A 15,924-nucleotide genomic window follows, 5' to 3' on the forward strand; every position below is an offset into this window, starting at 1 on the left:
GGAGAGGCGTAAACGCGTTTCGGAATACCGGCTGCCCACGTGATCGCAGGGAACGGGCGTGGCCAGGTAGCGGCAAGCCAATGAGGCCGCCGCTCTCGCCGCAGCGCCAGCCAATGGCTGCGGCGCAGAAGCCGGTTGTATTGTGCTGAGGGATTCCGAGATGTGCGCGCGGCGTTCTCTTCCTGGAATGTTGGGGCAGCCAATCGCCGCTCGCAGCGGCTTGGGCGTGTGTGTTTTGTTTGTTTCAATGTATAATTTTGAAGACTGGCAGTTCCGCGGCCCAATGGAACGGCGCCGTTGCCTGGATCCTGCCCCTCAGGCTGAGGGAGGAGGGTGGGGGGAATGAATGGACGCGAAATCGTCGCGTTCTGGGGGCGAGTTTGCCACGTCTGCGGATTCGAGGAGCGGGAATGACGGGCCGGTGGGATGCGCGGGGCTGGCAGGAAGCGGGAGCCCGCCTTCATTCGCGGAGAGCGCTGGGAAAAGCGTGGGCTTCCAAAGTTCGGGAAAGTTGCTGGAAAGCGGAGCTGGCATGGAGTGGCTGCTCCAGGAAATAAAAATTTAAAAACCCAGGGCTCTAACAACATTGAGAATATCGCACTGAAAATAAGATAAAATCGCCTCTACGAAATCTGCAAAGGCTTTTTTTTTAAAAAAATCCAGCGTCCTAGGGCTATTTAGTATTGTGTCCGAATGTGTTATGTACAGAATGTATCCCCGTCTTCTTGTTTTTAAGGGAAATGCGCACGTTGCGTTTTAAACTGAAAGATTGCACACACGCTGCACACACGGCGGTCAAAATGAAAGGTGCCTTTTGGACTCTCCTTGCCTTTGCGTTCGTGGCTTTGGGGGCTGCGGGTCTCATCCCAGAACCAGAAGTGGAGATCGAAGTGCTCCATAAACCGTTCATTTGCAAGAGGAAGACGAAGCCGGGAGACATGATGTTGGTGCACTACGAAGGCTATTTGGAGAAGGATGGCTCGCTCTTTCATTCTACGTGAGTATACTTACCTCAACACACGTACACAGACTATGATGTATGTGCAATGTATGGTGGAAAACTACCGGTAACATCTGAAATCTTTTGTATTAGACTGTAAAACTGCAGGATGCATGGAATCCCATGGTAGGTTGAACTACAATTCCCATGCTCCCTGGCCATTCCTTGGCCTTGTGGACTGGGGTGGATGGGAGTTGTAGTCCAACATGACTGGATTGTGTGGTCAATTTTCAATGCAGTACTGTAATCAGGGGGAAGAGGCACAGGTTAGCCCCCCTGCTTTACAAACCACATTCTTTTCACTAATAATAATAAGGATACATTTAAATTTACCCTTTCCCCAAGTAGCTAAGGCATACATGATTCTCTTGCTGCCCCTATTTTCATAACACCCGAACAGCTCAGTTGGTAGAGCATGATGAGACTCTTAATCTCAGGGTTGTGGGATTAAATTCCAAGTTGGGCGAAAGATTCCTACATTTCAGAGTGCTGGACTAGATGACCCTCGTGGTCCATTCTAACCCTACAGTTCTAATGAATCTATGAAACAACAAGCCTGTGAGGTAGGTTCTTAAAAGGGATTGGCCAAATTCATGGAGCATAGTGCTATTGATAGTTGCTTACCGCAAGGGTCATATTCTGATTTTGCTGTCGGGGTGTAGTATGCCAATATATACCAGTTGCTGTGAATCAAAAGTGGGTAGAGTGTTAGGTTTGTGCCCTGCTTACTGGTTTCCTATAGACATCTGGTTGTTTATTGTGAGAATGCGATGCCAGACTAGATAAGGTTTTGATCTGATCCATTAGAACTCTTCTTACATAGGTGTGGCTGAGATAAAGATGCTGTTCCCAGTTTGCACAATGAACTTTGTGGCTGAGAACCCAGAATATTCATGGTACTAGTCCAGAAATCTAACCCATAGATCAGGCTTCCTCAACTTCGGCCCTCCAGATATTTTTGGCCTACAACTCCCATGATCCCTAGCTAGCAGGACCAGTGGTCAGGGATGATGGGAATTGTAGTCTCAAAACATCTGGAGGGCTGAGGTTGAGGAAGCCTGCCATAGATGGAGAACCTGTGGCCATCCAATTGCTGTTGGACTAAAAATCCTACCATCCCTGACCACTGGCTAGGCTGGTTGGGACTGGTGTAGGTTGATTCAACATCATCTAGAGCAGGCATGTCAAACATGCGGCCCTCCAGATGTTTTGGCCTACAACTCCCATGATCCCTAGCTAGCAGGACCAGTGGTCAGGGATGATGGGAATTGTAGTCCAAAACATCTGGAGGGCCGCATGTTTGACATGCCTGATCTAGAGAGTCACAGGTTCTACACACACACACATACCGAACTTTTAAAAAAAATCAAAACCAAATCAAATTTAGTTAGAACACAAATGGGAAACCTAGCTCAATTTCACATTTGAGTTAATAATAAAAAAAAAAAATCAGTGGCTTGCCAAAGGATGGGAAGGCGGCAGTTGCAATTAAAGAAGAAAAGGCACAGAAAGTTGGAACTGCCAACCAATTAAACAAAGTTAAAAAGTTGCATCATGCAGCTCTTCTTGATTTGATGAAATCTGTCTTATCTTAGAAATGAAATACAGTAATTCTAAAAACAATCTGATTACGTCATTTTCAGATGAATATACATCTGATACACAGATACATGTGCTTGCAACAGGCATCATCTTAGAACATCTCCCCCCCCACACACACACCCTAATGCCTATTTATTTATTTGCAAGAATTTTTATCCGCCCTCAGCACAACATAAATCAGTAGATCAGATTAATACATCACCTTAGCTGGATCACCCATTAGGGAAAGGCGTCATGAAGAGGTCAGTTTTTAAAACAAGTGCCTACATGCCAAACAAGTGCCTACCTGCCTTATGTTTGTTGGATGCAGGTGTTCTTAGTAGATAAAAGACAAACCTTGAGAGTATATAGCGGCACTAGGAGTGTCTCCTAGTACTTTCTGCCCCAGGCAAATTATTAAATAAAGCCCAATTAAATATATAGAGTGATTTGTACTTCACAAATCCATGTGGTTGCGCAATGGACTACTGTATCTCGCTGTGTTAGTCCTTTGAAAGTATTTGACCCCTGGATCTCAAGTACTGTAGGTCTTTTTGGCTTGCTTCCTGGAAATTATCCTGCTGATCAATGGCACCTGCAAAGGCCCTTTCCAACTGGCATCTCAAGTGCCAACGATCAGCTTATTGTGACTATACGGCACCTGATTCAGCAATGTTTCCTGTGTGTTTGTTTCAGCTACAAGCATAACAATGCCCAGCCAACATGGTTTACTCTCGGTATAAGGGAAGTTATCATAGGCTGGGATAAAGGTTTGAAACAGATGTGCGTAGGAGAGAGACGTAAGCTAACCGTTCCTCCATCCCTGGCTTATGGAAAAGAAGGAAAAGGTAATAATAGTTCTGGAGAACTCTCTCCAGGTTCAAGGAATCCTTAACATTATTATTTAATGAAAAAACATTCTGAACATCTTGATCATAGCATGGAATGATTTAGAACATGGGTAGGCAAACTAAGGCCCGGGGCCCCGATCCGAGCCAATCGCCTTCTAAATCCGGCCCATGGACAGTCCGGGAATCAGGGTGTTTTTACATGAGTAGAATGTGTCCTTTTATTTAAAATGCATCTCTGGGTTATTTGTGGGGCCTGCCTGGTGTTTTTACATGAGCAGAATGTGTGCTTTTATTTAAAATGCATCTCTGAGTTATTTGTGGGGCATAGGAATTCATTCTCCCCCCCACCCTAAAATATAGTCCATCCCCCCCCCACAAGGTTTGAGGGACAGTGGACTGGCCCCCTGCTGAAAAAGTTTGCTGACCCCCGATTTAGAATACACGAGATTATAAAGCAACCGCTTAGAGACTTTTTGAAATATAAAGTGGTATACAAGTTAGGTAAATAGATGGCTTGTTCAAAGGTATTTTGATTTTCCATTACCTAGTAATCGCCATTGCTGATTATAAAAGCAAGAAAACTTGAAGTGAAAAGCTCCATTCGTTTTTTGTGTTTGTGAAGAACACATCTGGTTGAATTACATTGGATGAAGATGTGATAACATTCAGAAAGGCTTGGGGTTTGATCTGTTTCCATTATTCTCCTTTAGTTCTTTTCAAACATCGCATCCATTGTTAAGAGATTTCAGTGTAATTCTACACAAGTGTGCTCTAAAAGTGCAATTCTGTACATGTTTACTCTAAAATAAGTCCCACTTTTGTTTTTCACAGTTGTGCCTAAAGTGTTTGCTGCAAGTTATAAAGTCAGTAAAATTGCAGAAGTGTCTCTTGACAGCGCTTTGGTAGTGATGACACACAAAGCATAGTATTCTAGTGGGCTTTGTGCAGTTATTGAAAAATATAATAGAAGAAAACATGATCATTAGGATTCCGGTAACTCACTGATACAAAACAGGGATGGGGAACCAGTGGCTCTCCAGGTGTTGCTGCCATCATCCCTGTCCATTGGCCATGGTGGCTGGGACTCATGGGAGCTGTAGTCCAACAACAACCAGAGGACCACCGATGCTTTTTCCCTGATTATTATGACATGCTGGCACCTTAGGATCAGAACACAACACAATGGAATACAGAGAGATAGAGAGACACAGCTCACACAACTTTGTATGCAATTATGTAGAACTTCCCAAAGACAAAATGCATCTCGTATTGCAGGGGTGTCTAGCTTCCAAGAGTCTGAGATCTACTCACAGTATTTTAAAAAAACTGGCAGTGATCTACCCATTGTCAGAGTTTTTTAGGAAGTTGTTGAGCTTTTTTTTTTTAGGAAGACACAGTTGTTGAGCTTTTTTAGAGGGTTCAAAGATCAACCAATATCAACCAGGGACACCCCGCAATCGACCAGAGTAGATCGCGATCGACCTGTTGGAACCCTGCCGTATTGTACTTGAACTTGATTTTGGTATTGCACACATTATGTAAAGGCAATATTTAAAGAAACAGACACTTGGTGGAATATAAATGTCTTTATTTTTTACATTTTGTCTTTGAGAAGTTCTATATAATTGAGTCTCATTTCCACAAATGGAACATTTTTGAAGTAAATGTGCATAGCATTGCACCATAAATTCATAGCCACTTACGCAGTTTTCTATTCTTTTGAGCACAGTAGCTAATGAAAGAAGACAAGCTGAAGGATGCAGATTCAAACTAACAATGCTTATCTTCTTGGTTACGTGTGTAATCTTGTCTCAATGTTTGTGTACCATGTTGGGTAGGAAAAATCCCACCTGAGAGCACTTTGATCTTCAACATTGAACTTCTAGAAATCAGGAATGGACCGCGATCTCACGAGTCCTTTCAACAAATGGATCTTAATGATGATTGGAAGCTTTCCAGAGAAGAGGTGAAAAGGCTAATGCATTCTACAATTGTGTGTTAATGTATTTTAACAGGAAAAGAGAATTTTAGGTTTTGCTTCCCTTGAGGTTATGCTTTGCAACTGTGACATTTTTAAGTCTTTACCATGGTATTTTGAGCTACTGCAGATTGATAAATATTACAGTTCCAATTTCCTTTTACACACTCAAAACTGATGCCTTTTCAGTAAGTATTTGTAGTGCAAAGGCAACTTGTGCCTGCCTTTCTGAGTGGCAAAGAAAGGGACGTTATTTCTAAGATTTTACAAATAACACTGCAGGGGAAAAAGAAACCCTCTTCAGTAAATTAAGTCTGTTTTTGGAAATAATTGCTGCATTACTCTTCTACTGATTCCATCTTCTGGTTTTAGAGTTTCCAAACAAAATTGGAGTTTTCTTTGACAACAGTAATCACAATGAGGCTGAATCTTTTTGCTTCCATTTTCAGATAACTACAGTTTCATTGACAAATATCTGGTTACTGCTACATAGGTAGGATTGCCATCCTTTTTCCAGGATACTTCCTCTTTTTCATGGATAGAGTCATCTTAGCGATCCATAGTTAAAAGTAGAAGTTGGCAAAAACTAATGTTTCAACAAATGAAACTGACCTGTGGAAAATGTAACTTGAAAAAAGAGACATTGCACATACTTTTGTAAACCAATAAATCTTTAATAAAAAATACTTTTTTTTAAAAAATGGCAACCCTAACTATGGTTTATATCTACCGGTAGAAGGCATCTACCACAATTTGAAGTTGGCATTGTTTCAATCAACCATAGTTAGCACTAACCACCATTTGTCCAAGTTTGGACATAACAAGAAACTGTGGTCAATTGAAAATAGAGTCAAGAGCCTCTGATCTCCTTTGCAACCATATTAGAGAGAAGGAGAGTGCAAACCTGAGTTTCACACGTATAAGCTAAATCTCTCTTCTGTGGGCCCTTACCTGTGAAATTTGATCATGGAGAAAAGCTAAATAGGCACCTTCTTTGGAAAACAACTTTGAAATGACATCTTTTTAGAATGCCTACAGAGTTTAAATTGAGATACTGACTAATGGGACTATTGCCTAGGGCTAGTTTTTCCCCCAGGTTTATTAAAATCATAGAATTGTAGAGTTGGAAAGGGGACCCTGAGGGTTGTCTAGTCAAACCCACTGTAGTGCAGGAATCTGTTGATTAAATGCAATGGTATTTTTTAAAATTGTTTTGTTGCTATATTAACTGATTTGATGAATCTTAAGGATTGAGCACTGCTTTGTGAGCAGAAAAAGAATGCAGAAGGCTTTAAAATTAAAATAAAATTGTGTTCAGTGTTTCATGTGAACACAGCCAGTTCCGTAGATTTACAATCCATTTGAGAATGCTATAGCTGTTGCTCTGCACAAATTATCATTACCTGTACTGAACATACTAGAGAGGATGGGCTATTTTACATTGGCTTGCTTTCTCATATCCAACAGATACATAATGATTAAAAGGTTATTTTTTTCCTGTCCTATTCCATAGGTAAAAGTATACTTGAAGAAAGAATTTGAAAGGCATGGTGCACCTATCAATGACAGCCACCATGATTCTTTAGTTGAAAACATATTTGAGAAGGAAGATGAAGATAGCGATGGATTTATATCTGCAAGGGAGTTTGTGTATACACATGATGAGCTATAAAAACATTTTGAAGCAATTCCCAATGAGAAAGTAATGACTGGCAATCTGATGCTTCAAAATTTATTATACATACACACACACACACAAACTGTATATATTTTCTATTTGGAGTTGCCTGTTACTCGGTGGGGGTGGGGGAATGTGTTGCCCATTTTTCTACTTGAACTACTATTGATACAAAACATTGAGACTTGTTTTTATAAAGTGGGAGCATCTGTTCAAATGATTCTTTAATAGGAAAGCTCTGTGCATTAATTTATTTAGAAAACTATAAAATAAAAAAGTCTTTATTATTACTGCTTATAAGTACACTCCAACACTGTTCTCCCCCTGCCCGCTCTTAAATTCAAACTTTTCTAGCATTTAAGTATTTGGTCTATTTTCTTGTGTTCTCTCAAGAAGCTATTGATTTTTTTTAATAAAAAAAACAGTATTAATATTATAGTCAAGTGCATCCCCACTTGACTCAGGTAAACAGCATTGAATTAAATCAAATGGGACTTATTCCCGGTTAAGTGGGCTAATTACTGCCATTGTGAAGTAGGTGTGTGTCTCACTATTTTAATAATTCCAAATGGCTTGCCTTCCTAAGTACACCTTTGTGCTTAGGATGAAACACACTGACTATATCATTGCAATCTCTTTCCCATGAAACAACAGAAAAAGTACAATAGAGCAAGTAGCGATGCTGAGTTTTGGGTGTGGCAGTAGTTTGGATAATAATAATAATAATAATAATTTATTATTTATATCCCGCCCATCTGGCCGGGTTCCCCCAGCCCAACACCTAACTTGGTCGTGAGAAATAACAGGCTTTCCCCCAATCCCTTTGATATATGCACCAGTTGTTTGCTTGTCTTGTCAATAAGGCTATCCTAGCTGATCTATCCTTTCACTTCCTCCCTCTTTGCCCCCCCCACCCAAACTTGCACTCCAGTAACTGCAAGGAAGTAGGACAGGTAAGGAAAGGGTGGGTTGCTCCTTAAACCTTCACTAACACCTGAGCCCCTTAATTTGTGAAGCTCCTATTCACAACATATTTGGAAAACCTTTTATATCCTTCCTTCCTGCTCCCTTTCACTGTTCACTGTGACCGAGTCAGTGTATGACAGCACCTTTGTTAAAATACATTCAGGTAAAGTTTGAATTCCCTTTGACACAGGAGCTAGGAGATTCCCCCCACCTTAAATGGATCTAGTTTTGCATCTTAAAAGGAATTTTGACAACCCGAGCTACATTAAGTAGCAGTGCTTCTCTCCAAAACTGCCTATTTGACATACCCGCCTCCTGATACTATTTTTGTGTATGTTAGGATAAAGAAAAATTACGTGCAATCTTAGTGGCCTCATTTTCACATCACAGTACCGTAGCTGATTTGTCGTAAACATGGTTCCTGTATGGCTCCCCTGCCCTCAAAACAAGTGATGTCATGTTTTCTGAACATGGTCAATGGTTTGTTTCAAACAAGCCAGGAGCAGCAAGTCAGAAATAAAACCAAGAATAAGCATTGGTTTCTGGTTTGTCATTTGTGGTTTGTGTGAAACGTACTATGGCTAGTTTGAGCTGTGTGTGCATAGCCACACAAGTGAACCATGGTTAAAGTAAGAGAAACTGATCGTGACATGCAACCATAGTCTTAAGAATCCTACTGTCAGCATAGGATTGGGTGGGGAACACTGGGCATGATATATAAGGTACTGTGACTGAAAACTTGGTTTTGCTTGCAGAGCAAGAGCCATTCCTTGGGGATGATGCAACAGGAATCATCATCATTCAGCAGACATCCCATAGCTTCCTGTTGAAATCCCTTAACTACACCACAAATGTTTTGTTTTATCTTTGCCCCCAAGTTTTGTTGTACTGTAGCCCCTCCAGACAGCGATAGCCAGATAGCATTGGGGAAGGACAGCAAAACAAACCCACCAGCTATGCACTATTATTGTGTCAAGAACATGTGAAGTAAACCTGCAGCAATTAAAAAAAACCCCACAGCCTATAGGAGCCCACAGTGACATAAGTATTGGTTGAGTGGAACTCACTGTATCAGGTGCATGGAAGCGTTTCCTTTGGGTAGATACAAAGGATCAAAGACCATGAAATAGAGGTCAGCCACTAGGGCGTGCAATTTTAGGGGGCGAAACTTGAGCATATTTCTTCAGTGATGGGTCTTTAAAATGTGTTTTGGGTGTGAGGAGTTCAAACCTGCTATTCTGTGTGTGGCCGGATGACGTTTAGCTTGGTAAATCTACGTTTGATTAAAAAAAAACACGTAAACTCTCGGAAAAAGCAAAGAAATTCCATGCTACCTTCTGAAAAGGTCAGGTAATGCTATAAAAAAATAGTTTCTCCTTACATGGGTGTGTTTTTAAATACGTATCAACCCCCCCTCCGTTAATGCATCTGATGAAATGAGCTCTAATCCAAGCTTATCACAATAAATGTGTTAGTCCTTAAAAGTGCCCCGAGACCTTTGCTCTGCATAGGAAACCCTGCAGTGCTCTTAAGAGAGGGATGCTTCTTGGCGGCTCCCGTTGTTCGTTGGTTTGAGGTTTGCGGGCCTGTTTCCAAATGGCCAAATCGTTGCCGAACCGACTCCGGCATTGCAAGGAGCTAAAAGCAGCAGCTCGAGCTCCTCCTAGCCGTCCCCTCAGACACCACTCAGTTGCGGGAAGTCGGCGTCCCTCTGTGCATGCTCAGAGGCACCCTTCTCAGGGTTCCCTCACCCAGCTCTGCTTCCGCTAGCCGGAATCCGAAGGGCTTCTTCCTCGCAGCCGTCCTTCCCCAAGCCTGCGGAGGGATACCCAGACGCCCCTTTCCGGCCAGAGGACCCACCCGTTTCCTTGTCTCGCCTATTCGCTGCAGCTGCACGCCCGCTAGGCGGAGCCCTGCGCAGACGCTACGGCTGCAGCGGCAGTAGCAGCAGCGCCGGCGCTGAGCCGCGAGGAGGCAGAGGCGCCTGCTGGCTCCCTCCCTTGCTGGCAGGCCGCTCACGTGAGCCGGAGCGCAGCTGTTACCTGGAGGAGAGGCCGCCGCCGCCGCCGCCGCTTGCTCGTCCTCACGCAGACGGAGCTGCAGGCGGAGGGAAGCCCGAAGGGAACAAGCAAGCAAGCAAGCGGCAAGGTGAGGTCTCTACCTCTCTCTCTCGGTCCGGGGGTGTCTCTTTTGGGGGGGTTGCTCGTCTTCGGCAGCCACGGTTCGTCGACTAAGGCGGCGGCGCTTGCCAAGGTCTCTCCCATCGTAGCGAGGCGGCCTCAAGGGCGCACCTGGAGGTCCCGGCAGGTGCGCTGCTGCCTCCGCGGTCTGGGTGGGGAGCCGCGGCCAGGATGCGCCGCCGCGAGCCTTTCTTCTGCTCGCCGGCCTCTCTTTTTTCGCAGGTGCAGCTATCTGGGATTCTGCAAAGAGGCAGGTCACCTCCTAGCCTTCCCCTCCTCCGCCTCATGCACGTACACACAAACGCTTTTCCTCTCCGCCAACCCAGAAATCTGGAGAACCAGCTCTAGCAGGGGTGCCAACTTGAATAAAATAGGGGGGGGCTCAGGTAAGCCCCACCCTGCATAAGCGATCACACACCATTTAAATGGCAATGCCCATCCATTTTGCAGGGGCCCAGCCCCCTCAATATTTTACTGGGGGCCCAAAGGGATGTTGGCCCCTAGGAGCTGGCTCCTATGAGCTCTGGGGCCGGGTTCCCCCCCCCCCCAGGCAGAACTCACCGGAACTGAGTTTTGGCACCTCTCAGGTGGGGGGTGCCCTTTAAGAGAATGAGGTGAGTTCATGGTGAGTTCCAGCACCTTTTCCTAAAACAAAAATAAATAGCACTGTCTCGGGCTCCTTCTCCCTTGCCCCTCCTTGATCTTTGCACTTGATGACTCACCCCTGGGCCCCTCTCTCTGCTGCATGTGTTAGTCCTTGGTCCACGATGGGTGCTTCACACAATCGTTGGATTGTTGCACGCTCCGCACTGGATGGGGAAAGTCTCCACCCCACCCCAGACCTCCCATTCACCTTTTGCCCCCCTGGGTGTGTAGCTTCCTGCCTGGGGGAACAGAGTCTTAATTCGCTCAGGCTCTAGATACCAGAAAGCTACTGCAGCTGAGATTTTGTTGGAGAGGCGGAGGTTCTTGGATGCTACGAGGCTTTGGGTGTATAACCGAAGGGGTCAGGTGCATATTGCTGAGATGCTGTAGTGGAGCTGTATCTGTAGAGATGCTTGCAGGGTGGAAATGTAGGTTTGCTAGCTGTAGTAATCCCATTGCTGCTAAGTTCCTGAGCCGTTTTAACTGCCCGTTGCCCCAGTGTCTTCCTGCACTTAGGACATTTGCCATCCATCTCCTGTGACCTTAGATCAGTTCCACTGCTGCTTCCTGTGGTTTTCTGGCAATTCCTATCTCATTTACAAAGGTTTAACAGGTGATCTCTATCTACAGTCTAGTGTGAAGTATAATATGGCTGCCTGCTATATATAGTCCAGCCTTTGTGCTTCATCTGACTCATTGAAATCATTTCTACAAACTTGCTTTTCATTGTGTCCCCTGGCTCCTTCCTAATTAAATATGAGTGTGGGCACAGATTGCAAGTAGTAAATGTGAGATTTTGCTGCGATTTTGTTAAGAATGCATGGTTTTCTTTTATAAAATTGTGAATACTGGAACTGAAAGTCGATTTATCACTGCCTGGTGGTTTTTTTGTTTTCTTTTTAATAATTGCAAGAAATGCACCTGCTCAGGTGGTCTCTTTTGTACTTTAATTCAAAAGTTCTTCAAGGCTAAGCTATTGGGCTTTACTGGATCATTTTCTCCCTCTGTCCAGTGTTTGATCTACTTACATAAAATAACAAGCTTTTCAGCTCAAGGTTATGGTTTTGAAATGGCATTGTGGGTTTGGAGATTCACGTGCATCTTCCTTTTATCAAAATGGGGTTTTCTGATTAGTTTTAGATCTGCATGATCTGTAGTTTAAAGCACTATTGGCCTTTGTGTAGCTGTGCTGCCCTGTAAGGCAAGACCTTGAGATTTTAGTGGGTTTCTAGACTGACCCCTGAACTACTCAGCTGCATAGGCCCAGTGGGCTTCCTCTGTATAAATGCCTGTAGTGTCGATTATAGTTTCCTTCTCAGTTAGATTCTATGAGTGTTTTTGCCTGGTTGGAATGTGGCCTTTGACCTCTGATAGTCATAGTGCCCTTTGCTTATCTGTAGGACAAGAGGGGTGCGTAGAAGCTAGCCTACTAGCTCCACCCACTTTTGCCTCTGGCCCCGCCCATCACTGGCATGTAAAATAAGGGAATGTGGCTTTCAGTATACAGTGGTACCTTGGTTTAAGAACAGCTTAATTTATGAACAACTTTGATTAAGAACGCTGCAAACCCGGAAGAAGGTGTTTTGGTTTGTGAACTTTGCCTTGGAATAAGAACATGTTTCAATTCCTGTTGAGGGTGTTCCATTTGTAAATTGAGTCCCCCGCTGCTATGGGAAAGCACGGCTTGGTTTAAGAATGCTTTGGTTTAAGAACGGACTTCCGGAACGGATTAAGCTTGTAAACCAAGGTACACTTCCTGACAGTAAGAGCTGTTCAACAGTGGAATTTGCTGCCAAGGAGTATGGTGGAGTCTCCTTCTTTGGAGGTCTTTAAGCAGAGGTTTGACAGCCATCGGTCAGGAATGCTTTGATGGTGTTTCCTGCTTGGCAGGGGGTTGGACTGGATGGCCCTTGCGGTCTCTTCCAACTCTGTGATTCTAAGATTCTATGATTCACTGTAATTATTTCTGGTGGCTCATATGGAGAAGATCCTTGCTGGAATCGGCGCCAGATTTAGGGAGGTGGTTTCTCTGCACAGGGTGCCTAGCCAAGGGGGTAAAAAATAATTAATAATAATGATAATAATAAATAATTTTAAAAACCTGATATTTATACAGGTGCCCACTGAGAAGAGACATAAAAAAAGCAAGAGTACCAAAATGAAGTTTGTGTGTGTGTGAAAATAAGAAATATTTAAAGGGGAGGGGTGCCAAATTATGTCCTCACTTAGGGCACCATATTACTGTACCCAAGTCCACCCCACTAGAATTATTGGAGAGCTGCTGCTAGATTCTTTCCACACTGCATTTTGATCAGGAGGGTAACAATGCTTATATTTTTTTAAATGCCTTTCACTAATGTATCCAAAAATAGTTGCTCCTTCCTTTTTTTGCAGCAGTGGCTTTTACGCAGCTTGAGATAGAGGAAAGTCGCCCCATGTCTTGTTCCATAGCCATAATTTTTCAGCTAAATTACAGTTAATAAATGCTGCTTGGTACCACAGTGATCAAGATTTTGCAGATGTGCATCCTATGGCATGTATTGCGTTGTTATCACGCAGTGTGTCGCTCCATGGAGGTCTCATTGAGACACAATCTGCTGAAGGCTACTGAGGTATGGCATTCTGGTAGAGATTATTGCCAGACCCCTGGTGAGTTGGCTATGCATGAGAAAACTTTGTTTCTACTTTACAAGAACTCATGAGGTACACCAACTCCTGGCTGTGTGAACCTCTTGTTTGAGCCAGTGGCATCATGGGAGGTGAGGGGGTGAAGACTATTTATCCAAAGCATTTTTACCACCACCACCACCACCCTTCAAAAAAATGCCTCTCGGAACATCTTACGTATGTTCAACAAAAGGGGAAAAAATAGTGGTGGGGATAGAAAAGGGTAGAGGTAAACTCAGGCACAAATTATTAAATGGTAGTCCTTCTAATGGCCAGCTAGAAGGGGATGGGGGAGCCAATTATAGCTGTCTCCCAGCAGAGCCAATGGGGTGACCCTGATTCCTATCACTTCCTCTGTTGCAGTCTGGCGGAATTGCTTGCTGCACTTTGTGAGTTATACACTGGGATGACTGGCCTATATACGCAAATAAAAATCTACATCTGAGTTGTTGTACATCTGAAATCCGAACAGATTATTTTTAAAAGCCTTTTTGTTGCTGCTCCTCATGTATAAAATAAAATACCGTATTTTTTCCTCTATAAGACACCCCCATGTATAAGATGCCCCCTATTTTGGAGGACTCAGATTTAAGAAAATGGGGGGGGGGAGAGATATATCTGTGTATAAGAGGGCCCCCTAGTCTTATACAGTACACGGAAAAACATGGTAAGATTAGAAGTCAGACTCTTCTTGTCTGCTGCAGGTCATCTAGTGCAGTGTTTCCCAACCTTGTGCCTCTAGATGTTTTGGGACTACAACTCCCATCATCCCTAGCTAGCAAGACCAGTGGTCAGGAATGATGGGAATTGTAGTCCGAAAACAGCTGGAGGCACAAGGTTGGGAAACACTGATCTAGTGATCTAGCAAACGAAAGTAAATTATCTTTTAAATTATCTAATCTAAATAATAGTGAGAACTCCATGGCTGCCTCCACTATCACAGAGCATTGCAACCCCTTTGAACTCAGACCATTGGGAACTATAGAAGCATTTGGTTGCCCAGCAACATCTCTCTTTTGCAGTTCAAATGTAGCATTTCAAAGCGTGTAAGACTGAGACCAAGCCATGGGTTAGCACAGATGTACGGGCTCTTGCAATGGAGATTACAGCCACTTTGCTGCTTCTCAGCTCGTGCTCTTGTGAGCTAAGTCTGTCTTAGCTAACATGTCTTCTGAATGCAGGCTTGTGATCTGCCTTGAACTTTAAACAAAGAGCAAACATTGGTTACAGCTCATTATTTATCTGGAGCAAAACAAACCATGAGCCCAGGTTCGTAAAGCATGCTAAGCCAAACCATGGTTTAGCTTGCCGCAGCATGCCAGAGATGGAGCAGAGATCTCAGGGAGACCCACCTACGGTAGCACCTTCATTGCATATCTTCAAGCAGAAACGTTCTTCTTTCTCTCAGGCCTTTGGCTATTTTTTTTTTTTTTTTGCAGCAATAGCCTTTTTTTTGCATCTATAGCCTTTTAAACTGGTGTGTGTGTTGTTGTTTGTTATTATGTTAGGTATTTTTGTGTTTTCATACTGCAAACTACCCTGTGATCCTCAAATGAAGGGTGGTATATAAATTTAATGAATAAAGAGAATAAATAATAACAAAAGTGGGTGTGGCTTAGCGCAGGTGTTGGCTTCTAGAGAAGAAGTTGCAGCCACTTTGCAATATTCTTTGTGTGACATTCATTTATTAGAGCAGAGACTTGTTTTGTATATTGTAGCAAATCCTGACGCCGTTTGATAGATAAGAATGTGATTAATGTGACTGCCATCCTGCTGGTACAAAATGTTGGGTTTTTTTTTTTTTTTGCAAAAAGTTGCGGAATCCGGTCGGCTCCTACTCCTCTGCAGATCTCAATGGCTGATGGGTCGCACGAAATAGCAATTACCGCTGCAAAATATACTAGTTATATTTACCGCCTTGAGGGGTAAACTAAACTAATTGGAATGCAGATTTGAAATACATTAACTATATATATATATATATATATATATATATATATATATATATATATATATATAATATCTCCAGTCTCCTGATTTCATTTTGCTCAACTATTTAGGTACAGTATTTCATTTGTAGCCTGCATCGTCCCAGAGGCATCAATGCAAGTTTCTGAATTACCATGTCTGCTGTCACTCCTCCACTGGCATAAGTGGAATAAACAAACCAGGAAGGATAGGCACCAACTTGAACAAAATATTGGGGGCCCCTGCTCCCTGCACTTCTGCCCCTCCCCCCCAGCTGCACTTCTGTGGATCACACCTTCCTCTGCTGCACGCAGAGGCCTCCGCTTCGTCCCACCCGCTTGTCTCTCTCACACACCCCTCTGACCCCCTCGCCTGCTCATCTCTCCTACCGGCCTGCCTTTTCTGCCTGC

The 15,924-nt window shown here is 43.5% G+C and overlaps 2 protein-coding genes across 2 annotated transcripts in view; both read left to right on the top strand.

The window, feature by feature from the left end:
• Positions 1-320: 320 nt before the first annotated feature.
• Positions 321-7,496, top strand: FKBP14 (FKBP prolyl isomerase 14). Its single transcript, XM_035130106.2, has 4 exons — positions 321-997; positions 3,278-3,429; positions 5,271-5,398; positions 6,924-7,496. Exons 1-4 carry the CDS (start codon positions 741-743, stop codon positions 7,080-7,082), a joined length of 696 nt encoding a protein of 231 aa, XP_034985997.2. The 5' UTR covers positions 321-740; the 3' UTR covers positions 7,083-7,496.
• Positions 7,497-10,026: 2,530 nt separating this feature from the next.
• Positions 10,027-15,924, top strand: part of SCRN1 (secernin 1) — a 32,663-nt gene continuing 26,765 nt past the window's right edge. The window contains exon 1 of the mRNA XM_035129282.2: positions 10,027-10,202. The gene's annotated coding sequence lies outside the window, so the exon portion shown is untranslated. The remainder of the gene's footprint in view (positions 10,203-15,924) is intronic.

The sequence above is a fragment of the Zootoca vivipara genome, chromosome 12, assembly GCF_963506605.1.
Source record: "Zootoca vivipara chromosome 12, rZooViv1.1, whole genome shotgun sequence".
Classification (NCBI taxonomy): domain Eukaryota; kingdom Metazoa; phylum Chordata; class Lepidosauria; order Squamata; family Lacertidae; genus Zootoca; species Zootoca vivipara.

Coding starts and splice junctions, on each gene's coding strand:
- FKBP14 (XM_035130106.2), top strand. CDS start 741: ATGCGCACGTTGCGTTTTAAACTGAAAGATTGCACACACGCTGCACAC. Junction 3,430..5,270: donor TTATGGAAAAGAAGGAAAAG/GTAATAATAGTT, acceptor CATGTTGGGTAG/GAAAAATCCCACCTGAGAGC. Junction 5,399..6,923: donor GGAAGCTTTCCAGAGAAGAG/GTGAAAAGGCTA, acceptor CCTATTCCATAG/GTAAAAGTATACTTGAAGAA.